Source organism: Limulus polyphemus, unplaced genomic scaffold (assembly GCF_000517525.1).
Source record: "Limulus polyphemus unplaced genomic scaffold, Limulus_polyphemus-2.1.2 Scaffold450, whole genome shotgun sequence".
Taxonomy (NCBI): Eukaryota; Metazoa; Arthropoda; class Merostomata; order Xiphosura; family Limulidae; genus Limulus; species Limulus polyphemus.
The window spans coordinates 145,505-160,084 of NW_013666060.1; the positions used below are offsets into that span (position 1 = coordinate 145,505).

A 14,580-nucleotide genomic window follows, 5' to 3' on the forward strand; every position below is an offset into this window, starting at 1 on the left:
TTTTGAAGCAAGAGTGGGCGAAAATCCCACAATTTAAAATTGACGAGATGATTCTCACGATGCCCCAAAGGATCAACGAACTCCACGGAGCGAAAGGAAGATCTACTAGTTATTAATTAAATTATAAATATATCAATTCATGTGAATATGACTGAAAATTTTTATCTTTTCTGAAAAGGTGGTGTCTATTTACTTGTGACCACGCTGTGTACATTTACACTATGTATATTAGGTTAATTGTTCTCCATTTTCATTATTTACAATTTTAAGATAATTTCATTACAACCTGTTGTAATTTTACTTCTTTTAATATCGTATACATCACAAATATGGGTGTTTTTAACTTTCAAGAACACAAATGAGGTCTAACGAATTTTAATGATGTAAAATCGTTTGCTACTACTAACTGTATATATATATTTAGGCATTTTTCAGTTGTTGTCACATAACCTTTTTCATCTCAGATTTATCTGTATAAGACATTGGGATCAGAAGAAATCTCGGATGTGCTGTTGAAGATTACTACTCGCTGTTTCATTGTTTACTTTAATATTGCACATTTTGCTAACTCAAGTACGCTCCCTTTAAAGTGCAAAAAGAAACACTATTTCAGGATTATCCTAATTTCTTAATGCATACTCATTATACTGAGGTTGAATTTTTTTCGTTTATCAAGAGAGCTGTGCATGACCATTTCGCTTGTTTATTTGTCTTTTATTGTTGTTAAGCACAAAGCTACACAGTATGCTATCTGTGTTGTGCCCACCACGGGTATCGCAACCCGAATTTTAGCGCTCTAAGCTTTCATATTTACGGCTGAGCCAATGAAGCGGCCATTTTGTAGGATTTTTTTCCACTGACTTTAGAAATAAAATTTTAGAAGGTTAACAATTATTTTCTTTAGTTATTCTATTATTTCTAACTAGTTGTTTGTATTATATTTAAGCCAAAGTTGAATATTAAATGTTGATCAATAAACATAGGCTTACCAATTTAGTGTTTCGTTTCAAATTAATTTTTATCTGATACCTTATAAGTAGAAAATCATGTGGAATTGTGGTTGTTGTTATTTTTTAACACAAAGTTACACAAAGGGTTATCTGTGTTCTGTACACCGCGGGGAATCGAAGCCCGGATTTTACCGCTGATCTACAAGGGGACATCACGTAAAAACAGACTAACTGTAATTAATTAATATGTAATGATAAACGTTTATACTGGACTAAGAAGTAACACGAACCCCAGTTAAATAAATCATCAGATTTATTAGCCAGATTGTGTAAACCGTTCCGTAGTTCAAGAGTTAGCAGTGAGTGGTGTTGACTAGGTGTATTTCCTATAGTCTATCACTTCAGAATTAAGAATGGCTAGCGCAGATAGCCCTAGAGTAGCTTTGCGCGAAATCAACAAACAAATAAAATCCATTTAAAACCAAATAGTTATAAACTTCATCAGAGTAACGAAAATAGTGATTAATTTTAAATACTTTAGAGTAATTGCCATGAAATATATATTTACTCTATCAACTTCGATGGCCATGTCTTCAATTTCTCCTTGTAATCGAGATTTGACCTTCTCCAACCCGCTACACTTCACATTCATCTGTTCTACATTCTGTTCAGTCTCTTCCAGTTTGGCTTGGAGTTTCCGTCTAAAAGGAGATATTCACATTTTTTATATAATCAAAAGTGTTTAAATATTATTAAAGGATACAAATTATTATAGCACAAACATTAAAAAAATATATATATATATGACGCATGAACGTATGGTTTGAAATATTTGAACTAAAGATAATTTGGAGGAAATAATGTATGGTGTTAAAATGATCAATATTTTTATTTTATTTCTCGGAATCTAAAACGTGACTGCGTGAATATATATTTCTTCATTTAAACATAGAGTCAACATTATGCTTCGTTCTTCTGTAAACTTTGAATTATGTTGAATATCAAGGATTGTCTTTAGTTAGCTAAGTGGCATATTCCATTATTGATCAATTCTGCTACTCGGAAAGAAACAGAATTTTAACATTGTTGTATACAGGATTATTCTGTTGTATACAGGATTATTCTCTGATTGTTACCAAGTTTTCTAGAATTTCCTTTGTTGTTTAGGGTTTAAAAGAAACTTAGTCTCTCTATCTTAGTGAATCTGTTGATGGTGTGATTTCATTGTAGGTGTTTGACTATACGAAGCTACTCTCCAAAATAATTAATTAATTGGTAACTTTATTTCAGAAGTAACTTTCAAAATAATATTATTTTCCTGTATATTTTAAAACATGTTATCGGGTTGTTGTGGAAGAAAACTACAGTAACTTTTTTGTGGTGTCAGAATAATTTTTTTGTGTGGCCGTCTAGAAAGTGTATATATTGTTTGTTTGTTTACAAAATATTTTCGATAAGATTTGAGACCTTGACAATTGGCCAAAACCTTTAATCTTTTGAACATAAAATGTACAATTTCGAAAATTCATTCATAAATCTTTATTTGTCAATGAGTGTCTATGTTTCTGCTACAAAAGGAATTTCGTTGTGTTTTGTCATTAAAACCGTATAAGTGTCTTAATGTTAGGTGAAAACTCATGACGTAACAGTAAAGTACAATGAAGACAATTGTATCCGTACTTTGCATCTTCCAGTTCCTCAACTCTAGCTAAGCCTTCACTCTCGTACTTGGACCGCCATAGTTGAGCCTCAGCATTGGCTTTGCTGAGCAGTCGCTGGAGGTCAGCCTTCCCTTCTTGTTCCTCTTCTAACTGTTCTCTCAATCCGTCCATGTCATGTTCTAAATTTCTGAATTTTCCAGCTATTGCTGCACGTTCCTGGGTGAAAATTCAGAACGGTTGATACAGATTTAAGGTATGTAATTCGATTAAAAGCCTTAGCTTGTTTGATAATCGTCGACTTGCTTCCTAATAGATTGTACTAGCTATTTTCAAGTCAATTGTAACCGTCAAATAGAAAAATTAATATACTTTTAATTTTAAATCTCTCCCTATCTATATCAATGTATTTGATTTCTGATTGTAACTAAGTGAAAAAAACCCAACTAAAACTGCTATATAATAGTTTAAGTTATCACTCTATAACGATAAATAAGTATGCCAGTTTACATTAACAGCCGAAACTCTTCTTCATTGTAAAATTAATTAACCCTTATTTTTCAAGATATTCTTCTGTCATTTCTCATCAGATGGGTAAATACTGTATCTGGATGATCTGATAGGTTAGCTAAAGAGTCTTTTTTGATGGATTCAGTTTAGTCTGTCACGTGTATTTTTTTTACAGATTCTGCAGAAACTCTTTTTAATCATTGGCTAGCCTACAAAACGTACATAGTTGTGATTGATTTAGAATCAATAATAATAAGCTTTTTGAATACCAGACTAAGTATATTGTAGTTCTAATATGAAATTTCTGACACATGGACATTTTTATTATTACTGACTTACGCCCATACTTGTAAAACGTTATACTAAGTGAAATGCGAGTAGGTCTTCAATATGGTGAGACGAAACTATTTATGTCAATCAGTTTTTCATGTGAAAGGTGTGAGAAATATCACAGCACATTGATAATGCATTTTAAGTAAAGAATCATAAGCCATTCAGGAAGTTTTACACATTAACAACCTTTTAGCTATCTTTACCGTTTGCAGTAAGTACGAAAGTAATAACTCTGTTATTCGTTCAATATCCGAGTTCACTAAAAGAAAGATTTAAAGCTGTTTAAGAAAATAAGACATAATTAATTACCTAATGTTATCTAGACTTAGACTGGCGAAAATTATTTTATTTACTCATATATTTATATAATGTATTTATTATTTGTTTTTTGCACACAAAGTTGTTCTGTTATTCGTTTTGCTGTGAAGTGCAAAGCTACAAAATGGGCAGTCTATGTTCTTAACACCGAAAGAATCAAAACCAAAATTTTTGTGTTATAAGTCCGCAGACTTACTGTAGAGCCGCCAGTAAGGCTGTACCTTAAGAGTTGAACCTCGTTATTACGTATAGAAGATGATTACTTTTAACATTCATTTTCAAATATTTCTCTTCCACAAATGTTAAAAGATAGGAAAAAGAAAAATATAAATATTGACCTTAATGAGCGAGCTCCTATTGTCATAAATTATGTATATTTGAAATTGAATGAAACCGTACTCTGCTTTCTTCGTCAGCTGTTCTCTTGGCTTCGTCTAGATGGGTCAAAAAGGACAGCTTCATTTTACTCAGTTGAGCGACCTGAGATTCAGCATCTTCTAGTTGTCGTTGGAGGTCAGAGTTCTCATTGGACAGCTTCTTCTTATTGGCATCATAATCTCCCAGTGAACGATTGGCCTCGTCCAGCTTATGTTGAAGATCTTGAAGTTGAATCTCCATTTGTTTGGAATTCTTTTCTGAGTTGGCCTAATAGTGATAAAATATAAAATATTCACGAATAAAACGAATTAAGAACATAATTCCGTGTATTTTCATTAACTTATAACGGTTACACAAAGGTAACCGAGGTGACTTGTCATCGTAAGACTGAAGAACTAAAAAAGACGTTGTTTAATATTATTATTGTTTATGTTGATCAAGATCTATTTATTTCTCATATTACTCCATATATGGAATAGAAATGATCGAATACAAATATAATAAAATCAACAGATTCTTAGATTTGACTCTGTTTTTATGAGAATTTTTATGTCATAATACAGATGTTTTAGTGATAAAATGATGTTTCTGGTTTTACAGAAATTAATATGTAATATACCTATATATATGTGTGTGTGTGTGTGTGTGTGTCCAAAATTCGTTTTTTTTCAAAGTGATGAACGTGTAACTTCAGAAAATATTGAGAAAAAGAAACATCTGATTTTATTGTTAAGGATTTACTCTAACCTCAACACATTGGAATACAGAGGAGTAAGATCCGAAAGAAAACTTGGTCCATGTATAACCTCAAGATGTCTAATCTATTCTAACAGAGCTTAGGTTGGATTAACTTTTCATACTTTTTGAGACAGGTGACCTTCTCACACGGTCATCCAATGGTTGTATACAACCATGCAATTGAACTTTACCTTCTCCTTATTAACGTGGTCCAAGCTAGATCGCAAGTCATCGAGTTCACCCTTCATTTGAGCTTTCTCTTTGTCGATTCTATAAAATTAAAAGCCAGGTCAGAAATACCGGAAACAATATAAACGAACATGTTAGAGAAAAAACCATGAAACTAATATTTTGGGCTTTAGTATATAGAAGGTAGTTTTGTGATAGGAGAACAGTTTCTGATCTGAAGAGACCATTGGATAAAAAATCATCTGAATACTATAAATTTTCTGTCACACACACACAGAAATGCTAAAATACCTAAAGCAAATTCCACTATGCAAGATTATATTACTTACATTACTAGTGACTACTAAGTTAATAAATTATAATAAATCTCTTACATTACTACTGACTACTAAGTTAATAAATTATAATAAATATCTTACATTATTACTGACTACTAAGTTAATAAATTATAATAAATCTCTTACATTATTACTGACTACTAAGTTAATAAATTATAATAAATCTCTTACATTACTACTGACTACTAAGTTAATAAATTATAATAAATCTCTTACATTACTAGTGACTACTAAGTTAATAAATTATAATAAATCTCTTACATTACTACTGACTACTAAGTTAATAAATTATAATAAATCTCTTACATTACTACTGACTACTAAGTTAACATGTGAATAATAAATTGCTAGTAATATTAATGAAGTTTGTTAAATGATTGGTTTTTGGATGCACGTAATAGGCTATATTATATTTAGCAGGATGAGCTGTTATGAATTATAGAATCAGTATTATAAAAATGATGATGGTTTGATGACGTCTTACCGAGCTTTATGTTTGTTGAGCTGATCCAACTGTTCACTGAGCTCAGCAACAACATCGTTGTGCTTCTTCCTTAGGTTGGAGAGAACCTGGTCATGTTGTAGGTTGCTTTCTTCCAAGTCTCGTTTGAGTTTAGACAGTTCAGCTTCTCTTCGCTTGTTTAATTCAATCTGTTCAGGATGAAAAAAAATATAAGGTTGTTGAAGAGCAAAAAATGTTCAGTAGTAGCTTCTCGAAACAAGACAAGCCAGTTACATAATAATATATATTTAATGATAAGTTACACGCAATTCTATTTTAGATGAGTAACGAGTGATGTGTTGCACAATACGTTCAAAATTAGTTGTAACATGCCGAAGGACTTATAAAACTGCTTGATTATTTTTACGAAACTCGATTAATGATTAATATAACTTAAGTGTTACAAGACTTTATGAACAATGAGAATAGAAGTAATTCTTGAAGAAAGATCAAATGATTTATTTATCGATCTTAATAATTTACAAAACATAAACATTCATAATTATGTTTCTTTACTTCACTTTTCAGAGAAATGCAACCTATGAAATTAACCTGTGCCGAAGTGGCTCCACCTGCTTCGTCTAGTCTCTCACTAAGTTCTTCAAGCTCTCGCGCAAGATCAGTCCTTTGTTTTTCAGCCTAAACAGATGGAAATAAATAAGAAACATCAGTTGATTCTCTGTAGACAAAATTTTCCGCTTAAATTAAAGAAAAATAAAGCTTTATTGACCCTGACATTCAGCTATATCTACAATTAAAATAATTTCGTAAAACAAAAGAGTCAAATTAAAAATATGTCTAAAATCGATTACTTTAAAAATAAAATAAGTTCCCGGTATTTCCCTGTTTTATTATGATTACTACAAAGTCATAAAATTTAGAAATGTTATTTATCTGCTGAATTTTGTTCCCTGGTAGCTCAATCAAAACTAGTTTCAATTCTGTTTTATATGTAAATCGTTATAAACAATTGACGTAAATAGAAACATACCCTAATTCACATCTATATATTCCTTCCACTTACAGAAATATAATTTAGGAACATTTACTGCTCTTTTCTGATTTCAAACCGGATTTAATTGTTTAAGCTATTTTTTTTATAATTAAGAATGTAGCTTACATGCGATACGTCGACTGCATAATTGATGAAACATAAAACATAGAATAGTTAGATTTGAATAGTTATTCTCTCACCTTAGCTCTAGCTTGTCTTTCAGCTTCTAGTTCTTCCTCAAGTTCCTCAATTCTAGACTGTAGAATGAAAACTAATTACATCTCTACTAAAATCTAAAATTCTATGGAAAAGGCTCGTCTTTTTTATCATTATAATCACTTCCGAAATATAAAAAAATTAAATATTTATTCATCTACATTTAACTAATACAGGTCAGTCATGAGAGTTTTAGAAAGAAAATATGTTGGATGACATGTCTACGTGACATCCTGTTAAAAAAAAACATAACCAGTTCTTCGTTAGCAAAACGTTCTCAGTTGTGAGTTGGCCACATTCCTTTCTAAAACTGACTGCTATTATAAACAGAGCGTGAAACCAATGTTTATAGAAGATTAAGTGCCCTTAAACTTCTTAATACTCAACGCATCTAACATGACTACTGTAGTTACACAGATATTCAGTATTGTATTTTTGTTATTGATCTTGTAGAACGTGAAATAGTAATCTGTTAAAAAATATATAATAATAATAATATATATATACAACAAAATAGAATAATTAGAAGCGCCACCTACCTGGAGTTCCTTGATTTGTTTCTGCAGCTTGGCTACTAAACTTTGCTCGTCTTCTAGTTTGGCAGCAAGACTGGCCATTTCCTTATCCTTTCTGAATGTCGTAATGAAAATCAAGAAATTTTTTTTAAAAGTTTGTTAGATAGAAAAATCAATAAATAAACAATTTTACCGGACTTTTTATCAATTCTTTTCCTGTTAACTATTTGAAAATATAGGCATAAGGTTCATTATTCTTATACAAATAAAATACTTTGATTTCAAGCAAAGTAGATTAACAAGCTTTCTGAAATACGCAAATTATATGCAAGTCTGTAACAGCGAAAAATTCCTTTTTCTACGGTATTTCCTTTTTTGATGCATTCTGAATAGCACTATAAGAAAAATATTATATTTTGGAGAAAATAATTACACTTCCTGTCATAATGTTCGTATTGAACCTATTACAAGTTCCAGTTATGTAAACCGTGTTTTCTTAGTCTGCTAAGTGAAAAATTTTATCCAATTTTATGGCTCGCCAAACTGATCAAATCAAAGTAAAACAAAAAAAAAGTGTTTAAAATTTTGCTTGACGGCAGTGGAAAGAAACATCCTAGATATTCTTCAACAGTGAATCATCCAATCCAGAGGATGAACAAGGCTTGAATGTTTTTAACGCCCAAATGTAAAAAGAAATAAAGTTTTGTTTTGTGAAAACCAAATACCTGGATCTTCAAAAGCGTTATAGCGTTTCTTGTAAGAGCATTAGGTGAGTAAATTAGAGTCAAAAGTATAGCAAATGGCATATTACTGACCACAAATGTTTTAAGACCAACCTCTGAAGGCCTTGTTCTAGTTCTTTTTTGTTCTTTTCTAGGTCTGCTACTGCTTCTTGAGCGAGCTTCAGGTCCCCTTCGACCTTTCTCTTGGTCTTCTCAAGATCTCCTCTTTGCTTCTTTTCCCGTTCGAGGTTGTCCTCTAGCTGTGAGAGTCAATGTTAGAAGCTTAAATGTAACAATCAAATGAATCTTTGGAAAATTTAGCGAAAGACCAGAAAGTTTCATTTGAAGATTATACTGGTTAGTGAAACAAAACTCATATGAAACCGAACTATGCACTAACAATCATTATATATATATATATATATATTACTTTCCAAAAATAGGTTTAAAATGTTTAATGAAGTTATTATACTGCCTTGAGTATTCTGCGTATCACGTTTATGTGGAAACTAACTTTTTAATATTAGGTTGAAAATTGTTCTTTTTTTATCAATTTTTAAATTTTTTTGTAAACGAAAAAAATTCCTTATAAATAGTTTCAACAATCACGGGAAATATACAAGATAAATTGCTTGGCTTATCATTTTCTGACTTTTCCATAATCTTAGTAACTAATGAGTTTTTTTAAATAAAAAGAGTATGATTCTCATATAACTTATCGTTCAAAAATGTCACAAAGAAAACATATCTTCAGTACCTCGTCAAGAGTTTGTTCCAGTTTGACCTTCACTTTGGTTAAGTGGTTGACCTTATCTTCAGAAGCTTGAAGATCCTCGGATGTTTTCTAGAAGTTACCCAAATGAATGATAAAACATTTTTTTTCCTTTTTAAGAGTAAAAACATATATTTTAAACGATTAATCATTGAGAAAACAGCAATAATTTATATCCATAAATATCGAATACAAACATATAGCATACACATTAATGAATGTCGGCTTACAATTACAAAATGATGAAATTACACATTGGTTTAGTTGGCATATTGTCTATATTTTACCTTTTACATGAAAAAACAACAATATCATTACCGAGCCATATCAAATTAAAAAGCTAGTTTACGAAGATATGAATCACTTACGAGGTGTGATTATAACATTAAGTAAAGGAAAACGAATATTAATTTGGGTGTTTTCATCAGTTTTATAGCCTTGTTTGGAACTGATTGATGCTGTCACTACGAAATGCAATGAATATATGAATTGTTTCCTATTTGTTCAATGCATAATTTGATGAACTGTTCAAACATTATACTCGTTTGTTTTGCAACGTCATGATTCGGTGTTTATTAATGTAGAGTACATGAACCTGAATAAAATTATTGTCAATGTTATTAAGCACACGAATCTGATTCATATTATTGTTCGTGTTAAATACATAAACGTAAATGAGGTTGTTATTGATGCTAAGTAGATGAGCCTGAATCAGTTTGCTGTTGATATTAAACACATGAACCTAATCCATATATTTACTATTCTTAAATTTATGAAATAAACTAACCTGGTTTACTTCCTGTAGGTGCTTTTTCTCTTTGGTGAGCTTCTGGATAAGTTCATCCTGATGAGCGATCTCATCATTTAGGTTGCGAATCTGGTGGTCCTTTGTGGCTTTGTCTTGTTCGGCCTACATTGAAATGACACAAACTCACTAACCAAGATGTATTACTTAAATGTCTGCTCTATAAGTTATTTACATTATTCAATGTGTAAAAGCTAAAATGAGAAAACATGCATGCTTTTATTAGCTTTGTAAGGATAGAAAGTTCTGAATGCAAATGTAGAATATTAAACAGGAGAGCAATAGCTTTGTCTTTGTTTCTAGATTGAACCGCAGTTGCTAATAATATAATGAATTAAATGGTTTTATACTACTTGCTCAAAGTGTGTTACGAAAGAGGTTAATAAAACAATAAAATATTTTACATATTTCAATATATTATCTTTCAAATGGGTTATAACATTATCACCATATTAGAAATACTGAAACATAATTTAAAACATATATTGAAATTTAAAGACTTAGCCAACCGTTACTATGTGAATGAAAGTGCAATCAAGTTATTGACATTTATTTACCTTTTGCAGAGCGAGTTCGAGGTCTTCGATTGTTTTCTTTAAGCTTGCGATATCAGTTTCCAGTTTCTTCTTTGTCTGATTCAGTTGATGGTGAGCGTCTTCTTCATGGGTTAGACGTTCTTGGATTTCCTGTATATAGAATTCAAGACTAGTCACATCAATTTGCTCTTTTCTTTTGCAGACGGATTCTAGAAATGAATCAGTGACTTTTACTTTTATCATACTATGATTATCTTCATTTGATTCTTCCGTTTGATCGTGATTGGGATCAGTTTCGATACATTCCCTATGAAAACTTGCATCGCTAGCTCCAAGCTTATTGAAATCTTCAGTGGGAATACAATGGTTTTCATTCGCTGAAGTTGTTTCCATTATAACTTAATAAAATACTGATTGCAATTTTATATCAGAAAACCGCTCTCAAAGAGACCAGGCCAAAGATTCTGAATTGAAAGAAAGGACTTGACTCGATTTGAATTGTAGAGAAGCGAACAAACAATTATAGTTTGGATTGTTCTCCTTCAGCATTCCAAAACAAATTCGAGTTTAGCTTAAAGGACTCTTTGCTATGACACTGTCTATCTGGTTTCTGCTTCAGTGTACAAACATTCGCTCTTTGGATGAAATTGTAATGTTTGGTGAGTAGCAAACAAAGTGACAAAATTATCTAGAACTTTATATATTATAGACAAACAGAAGCTTGTGACTTGTTGACCTGTAGTTCCCTCTTATGTTATATAAAGCGCGAAATATTTATTTCCAGACCTTCATCACGTGAACCTTTTTCATGACTAAGACGACACCTCCACAATCTCAAGACGTATGAAGAAAGTGTAGATATAAATATGGACCTTAAAAAGGCACGTGTAGTCCTACTTGTTTAGCCCCCATATATAGCATTATATCCAACCCGATTGTTTATAGAAAAGATACACACCATCTCTTAAGTACGCCTAGAAGTAAGAAAGAAAAAATCCCTGTACAATATCACTTCCTTCTGTTAATTCCACTCATATGGAAATTATATTACGTATATTTCAAATTTACCAGGTTTAAAAGTAATAAAACGTTCTAAAACGAAACAGAGTGCCAAGTAAGCATTCTGCGGAACGACTGTATGTAAATCACTTCATATATTTTTAATATAAGCGTAAATTTCGGGTAAAAGGTGGTTCATGGACATGGAGGGTCAAATTAATTATATCAATCTTTAAACCAGGTATGCCCATATCATTACAATCTCTATTTATACACTGATATCAGCTACTTTATTTCTGAACTAAAAAATGATTAATTGCATTTATTATAAATTTTCTGAATTTTCATTTATTACTGTAAAGTACTTTTATTTAAATTGAGTTCTCTCTGTCTACTTACATTGCGATGTTATTAGCACATTTATGCGTTTTAATATTCTTAAAGAGCAGATATTAGATACTTCAATTAGCTTAAAACAAAACCTAAACCACCCAATAACGCTACCGAGCAAAAGGTGATACCGGTATCTTGAATAAAAAAGGTAAAAATAAGATTACAGTGGAATTACAAACGTTAGTTTACCTTTTTTCGTTTTTGAAATTTTACAGATTTTCTTTTCTTTAAATGAGGACCTACAAGAAAAACTTTCACCACTCATAAAGTCAAGCATGCAGAAGAAATTGGAAATAATTGGTTCTTTTACTGACTTTGCTGGAGAATATATAAAAGGAATTGTTACTACATTGAATATAATGTATGTCATTAATATTAGACAATAACGCCACCAGACGAAGTATTCAAAATATATGAAATGTTTTCCCAGTCTTCAAAGTAGGTGTTTGGAATACTTAGAACAAAAATCATTAATGTGGTGCTCCGAAAAACAAAGGTTGTTAATCATTTTCATACAAAATGGAACACGAATACAGAAAATTGATCGATAACATTTATTTTGAAGAATATAAGTCATAAGATAATTTTCGCACACGATAGGATTAAGTTTGGAATAAAATCAACCATAAAATAATTTTTATTTCCAAAATAAAAATAATTTTGGAAGAAGAAAAGCCATGCGATAGATTTTTTGTATTTTGTATTTATTGCAAAGATACCATGGCTATCTGTCGCCGTTCCTGATTTGAACTACTGACCAGAGGATAGACACTCAGTCCGCTGCACTTTGCCACTCACCATCCAAGAAAGCGATTGACTGTCATTCTAATACATCCACAGCTTAAGTAATATTTTGTGGTATCGTACGGATTCGAACCTGGCTCACCAGCTCCAAAATTCAGAGCCCTACTTGCCCTCTGATATTTTTTACTCGAACATACAGAAACCTATATTCAGAGATTTTGAATCCTACACACAAACCATTTGACCATTGAAATAACTTACTGACCTGTAACTGACTCTCTAGGTCTCCTTTTTGAGACATTGCTTTAGCTAGACGTTCTTCTGTATCTCCACATTGGGACCTCTCTGCTTCGAGCTGGAGAAATAGGTCGTTTTTATCCTGCAGGAGTTTTACATTTTGAGTTTCCAGGTCCTTACGAAGCTTCTCCTCCTTCTCAAAGGCCTCATGCTCCTTTTTAAGTTTTTCTTCCAATGCTCGTAGCTCATCTTCGACTCGGGCGATGCTGAGGAGAGGCTTGACCTGTGAACGATTTTTGCATAAATGGCAGAATTAATCACTGACAAAGAAACTGTTAAACTTCGAAGGTTATATTCAGTCAAATTGTAATTATGCTGAGGATTCTGATGTAATACAGTTTATTAGGATCAGCATGAAATCGTTACAAATAATCGAAAATGTTCAAATGAAAAGACTATCAGTTGAGCACTAAGTAATATGTATATAGATATATATGTATTACCTTGGATCTCATTTTAAATACAGCATCCTGTCAGGCATTTATATATATGGATGGGCAGGATTTTTTATTGTAGGTGTCTGTGACTTGTTAGCGATGAATTTCAACAATAAACAATCATCACACAGTACACTTGCTTTAAAATAATATATATATTATAACAAATCAAATGTATATACAAATGTTCGTTACACAGTTAATCACCACAGTTGTATGCAGAGCTTTAAATAATTGTCTCTTTTCGTCAAAAGTCTACACAGGTTTGTTCAATTACTTTAGAACACAATTGACAAGTCAAAGTATTCTTCTCTACTGTGTTATTACAATAAAATCTGTGATAATTTCACTTTAAAAAAACAAAAAAAAACGCGCCACTATAAGCTCTTTACAGCTAAACTCACAAACACACAGTCTAGATCTATCTAATTATATCTCTTACTAACTTAACTTGCTTTTACTTAACTTACTTCAATTACATTTTATACGCGCATTTATAAATACTCCATTTGAGGCCAGGAACTTTCCACACACTACGATATATTATGATGTAACAATACTCGATCAAAACAGTGAGATAAGCTTAGAAGGTTATTGCAACCTGACGCAATAATACAAGCGCCAAATCACAACAGTGGAACTACACAACGTATGATTGGTAAACAGTTACATAAACAAACCTGTGATAAACTATCGTTTCTGAACATAACTAAGTTTAAAACTCGTACCATACTTAAATTAAATCAGTCGTGTATATCGAACACATCCAAATATATAGATATAACCATGCTAACAGAACACTTATCATATCATATTAAAACAAAATTATTTACCTTAACTGTAAATACCTTTTAATACAATATCTAAACAGATTCGTGTGAACATGTTACTTTGGTACACATAATATCAGATTTTAACAAAACTGTATATTAAGTAGCATACCTTGGAATACAATTTCCACCACAGCCAGTTGCGGAGCTGCAAAAATTTCCGGAGGTTTCTCTGAATAACCAGCAGAGCAATTCTAAAATACAGCAAATACTACAGAATGAATAAATAATCTAACCTGTGTAAAATGACGTGTGTCTCACGTCACGCTTGATTTCTCGAAATAACAGGAGTCATAAAACCTAAATGCACTTATCCAGATAAAATAGTTCGTTTACTGTCTGCCTTATATGAATTTAGGGACGGGGGTGCAAGAGGGCCGTGAGGGGGTGCCGTCAAACCTTATAA

At 31.6% G+C, this 14,580-nt stretch overlaps 1 protein-coding gene across 1 annotated transcript in view; it reads right to left on the reverse strand.

Annotated features, from left to right (window-relative positions):
- LOC106458353 (myosin heavy chain, muscle-like) overlaps window positions 1–14,580 on the reverse strand; it is a 55,340-nt gene that overhangs the window by 6,908 nt on the left and 33,852 nt on the right. The window contains exons 20-33 of the mRNA XM_022384538.1: window positions 14,287–14,368; window positions 12,876–13,130; window positions 10,496–10,624; window positions 9,921–10,043; window positions 9,119–9,205; window positions 8,476–8,621; window positions 7,664–7,754; window positions 7,109–7,165; window positions 6,467–6,553; window positions 5,897–6,063; window positions 5,077–5,155; window positions 4,169–4,414; window positions 2,631–2,827; window positions 1,519–1,651 (exon numbers count right to left, since the gene is read on the reverse strand). Of these exons, the coding sequence (XP_022240246.1) occupies window positions 1,519–1,651; window positions 2,631–2,827; window positions 4,169–4,414; window positions 5,077–5,155; window positions 5,897–6,063; window positions 6,467–6,553; window positions 7,109–7,165; window positions 7,664–7,754; window positions 8,476–8,621; window positions 9,119–9,205; window positions 9,921–10,043; window positions 10,496–10,624; window positions 12,876–13,130; window positions 14,287–14,368 (1,879 nt within the window). The remainder of the gene's footprint in view (window positions 1–1,518; window positions 1,652–2,630; window positions 2,828–4,168; window positions 4,415–5,076; window positions 5,156–5,896; window positions 6,064–6,466; window positions 6,554–7,108; window positions 7,166–7,663; window positions 7,755–8,475; window positions 8,622–9,118; window positions 9,206–9,920; window positions 10,044–10,495; window positions 10,625–12,875; window positions 13,131–14,286; window positions 14,369–14,580) is intronic.